Genomic DNA, 3554 nt, shown 5'->3' on the forward strand with positions numbered 1-3554 from the left:
TCCAGCAAGAGTTATTTAAAAATATATCTATGTAATGTAACGCATGAATGACATACGCCATGACCAAATGGGTGTATAATGCTGCATCTAGAAATATTTTTTTTATATTAGAAATATATAAATCCTTATGACATGTAATTAAAATGAGGTTCAACATTAACAAAGGACGCATAAAAAATTGTTTTACCATATTCCTCTCTTGCTCTGTTATCCAAGAACTTTCCTTCAGGGGGTAAAAATGGCGAAAGCGGTGACGTGTCATAGCGTCATTAAATCATCTAGTTCAATGTTAGTCCCAGGAGATTTTTTTTATGGATTAAATTAAGCACTTCCATCTTCATTCCCACCTGATCACAGCTATATAAATCCCAACAGCTGATCATCAGACTTCAGAAAGCGCGACGCCTTCAGACCGTGCGGCTCGCGGACGCGTGCAGACCTCCTTACCAGTTTCGGTTGTTTTTTTTTCCTTAGTTTTGTTTTGTTGTTGTTGTTTTTTTGTACCCGTGTGGATTTTTTGCCATTTGCACCAATGTTTATATAAAAGACAGAAAAAAGGTCTTCTTGTGGGGGAAAAGGAAACAACTGGAAGTAACGACCACCAGGCTGCAGATTTCACGTTTCAAGGCTCGGAGAGTAAAGCGCGAGCAGCTCGGAGAGACGTGAGCTGTCCGGTGCTATATGCGTGTGCGCGCGTCAGGAGAAAGGAGCTATCCGGTGCTGAAGTTGCATTTCCGCCGAGAGCGACGCGACGCGACGGCACGAGAAGCTCACTAACGGGGGCGAGGTGTCTGCCGTCGCCCCGTGCCTGCATCTGAGCAAAGGAGCACCGGTGCAAAAGAGAAAGAAAGCAGGGAAAAAAGAAAAAGAAAGCAAATAACAATAAAACACAAATACAAACAAAAAAACGGGGTTTGCATCGACGGTGCATGAAGAGCAAGAGACCTGACCGAGCGGGCGGACGGACGAGTGGTGTGTTTTTTGCTGCAACGTGAAACATGCCAAGGTCTTTCCTGGTCAAAAAGGTTAAGCTCGATGATTTCTCGTCTGCTGACCTCGAGAGCTCTTATGGCAGATCCAGAGCGGACCTCAGCCTCCGATTTCACGAGAAAGGTAAAAATGACGGAATGAACAGTGCGCTGCTGTAGTGTGGGTGATGAATAGGCGACCTGTAGGACGATCAGGGATGGGGAAAAATATGATTTACAGTACATTTTATTTATTGCATATATTGCATGATAATGCGGGATGTTTAAAGGTTATGCGTGCTCACTCATAACGCGTGCTGATCCACCATTACATTATTTTTATCCCCCTCAAAACCGTCACTCGTTACAGATTTTTTGTCGAGTCTGCACATTTTGGCATCGGCAATTTCATGTGTTGCGCTTTGCTCACTCGCAGCAAGACTCCATAATCAGGGGGATGAGTGCAAATATAAAAGAAACACTGAGCACGCGTGTTGTTTGACATTCATCCACAAGTTATTACCTTTTTATCTTGGGTTTTTATACAGTCAGAGAACCGTGTCATGGAATTATTCACACTTGCACTTGGGCGCGCGCACACGCACGCACGCTCGCACGCACGCACACACACAAGCACGCACACACACACAGACGGTGTGTATTAAAGGAACGCTTGATCGTGTTTGCAGCCATTATTTCCGCTCTATATAATACACACTACACTCTCCAAAGCATTTTGTCCCCGCAAATGCATTTCCTCACTGTTCATACACACATCCATGTGCGTGTCTCGTGGAAGGTGTCTCGTGCATGTGCAGATCGACCTATTTCTGCTCTGATCTTTGTCACAAGTGCAAATGCAATTGTAACTGAAGCGAGATCAGCCGCCTTTGTCCTTAAACGGGTTACCCCGCTAATTGAAATAGAGATGTATTGATTTCTTGGTGGGAGTGTTCCAGTGAATGAGAGAATACCGTCACGTGAAGTGTGTTACTGAATGCAACCTTCAATTTCTAGTGTGGAGTACAAAAAAAAATCGGACAGGGAGAGAGAAATGAGAGAGCAGAAATAGACTGTTGCACGTCAGAATGTAACACCTGACTCATTGCTTCCTCTCGAGTCGAGTCGGCGCTGTTTAAACTGTTGCTTTTTCTTTTCTTTCTCTCCCAGCGGCAGGTTACATCAGCGACTACATAACCCCGTCTGTGTATGAAGCAGAGAATGAAAATGGCATCAAAGTGCCGTCACCGGGACCCATCTACGAGAGCCTGCACAGCGATTACGGTGCACCAGACTCGGACCAGCCCGACAGCCCGCGCTCTGAGATCTCGACCGGGTACATCAACGGAGACAATGCGGTGAGTGAGGGCTACACGGTAGATGCCTTCTTCATCACGGACGGCCGCTCGCGCAGGAGGGCCGTGGGCAATGCGAGGAGCGCGCAACGCCACACGTGCAACGAATGCGGCAAGAGCTACGCCACGTCGTCCAACCTGAGCCGCCACAAGCAGACGCACCGCAGCATGGACAGCAAGATGGCTAAGAAGTGCCCGACGTGTGGGAAGGTGTACGTGTCCATGCCGGCCATGGCCATGCACCTGCTCACGCACGACCTCAAGCACAAATGCGACGTGTGTGGCAAGGCTTTCAGCCGCCCCTGGCTGTTGCAGGGCCACATGCGCTCGCACACGGGCGAGAAGCCGTTCGGGTGCGCGCATTGCGGGAAGGCCTTTGCTGACCGCTCCAACTTGCGCGCTCACATGCAGACGCACTCGGCCTTCAAGCACTACAAGTGCAAGCGTTGCAACAAGACCTTCGCGCTCAAGTCGTACCTGAACAAGCACTACGAGTCAGCTTGCTTCAAGGGAGCCTTTTCGCCACTCAGACCCGATTCATGAAAGAGCCACGGGAGTCCGAGTGCGCCCACAGCTTTGCTTTTCTCTCCTGCAACAACAGAACTGAGGAAAACTTGGATTATTCGCATGTAACTTTTCTTTTCCAAGCGTAACCATCGCCCCCCAGCCGTTCGCCTACTCCGAGCCGAAAATAGCAACTTATTTTGCCAAAAAAGTAAAAAAAAAAAGAATAAAAAGAATAAAAAAGAAAAAAACTCAGAGGACATTGAAAATGTCTAACTCTCTCAATTAAAAGGTCAAACCTTTTCTAAGTATTGGATCACATTATACTGCTGCCAGTGGCCACAAAAGTGTTCAGCGTCGAGGTAAAACTATAACTTATTTATGTACTTATTTATTATTTTATACAAGTCGTGTAAAACCTTCATTTGCACTTTAATTTATTCTTTTGCCAAACTTTTCCTTCGCCATTAATATGCCAAAGCATTTGCCACTTTTTCAATCTGTTTTTCGTTTGTTCCTTTTATTTTGTTTGTTTGCCACTTTATACATTTTTGCATGCAAAAAAAGAGGAAATCTATGCCAATTTTCTATCAAGCTTTGGTTTTTATTTATTCATTTATTTATTTATTTATTTATTGTTTAGTTTTTTTGTTCTGCGAAAATCTAGTTAGAATCAGTCTGCAATATTTCTCGGGAGTCATTAAAAATTAATAGAGCAATAATGCAT

The 3554-nt window shown here is 45.4% G+C and overlaps 1 protein-coding gene across 1 annotated transcript; it reads left to right on the forward strand.

Annotated features, from left to right (window-relative positions):
* The first annotated feature begins 402 nt into the window (after positions 1-402).
* scrt1a (scratch family zinc finger 1a) lies at positions 403-3096 on the forward strand. The gene is made up of 2 exons (XM_058378359.1): positions 403-1113; positions 2139-3096. The coding sequence occupies exons 1-2, from the start codon at positions 999-1001 to the stop codon at positions 2864-2866; spliced, it is 843 nt and encodes a 280-aa protein (XP_058234342.1). The 5' UTR covers positions 403-998; the 3' UTR covers positions 2867-3096.
* The last annotated feature ends 458 nt before the right edge of the window (positions 3097-3554 follow it).

This window comes from Hemibagrus wyckioides, linkage group LG24 (genome assembly GCF_019097595.1).
Source record: "Hemibagrus wyckioides isolate EC202008001 linkage group LG24, SWU_Hwy_1.0, whole genome shotgun sequence".
Taxonomy (NCBI): Eukaryota; Metazoa; Chordata; class Actinopteri; order Siluriformes; family Bagridae; genus Hemibagrus; species Hemibagrus wyckioides.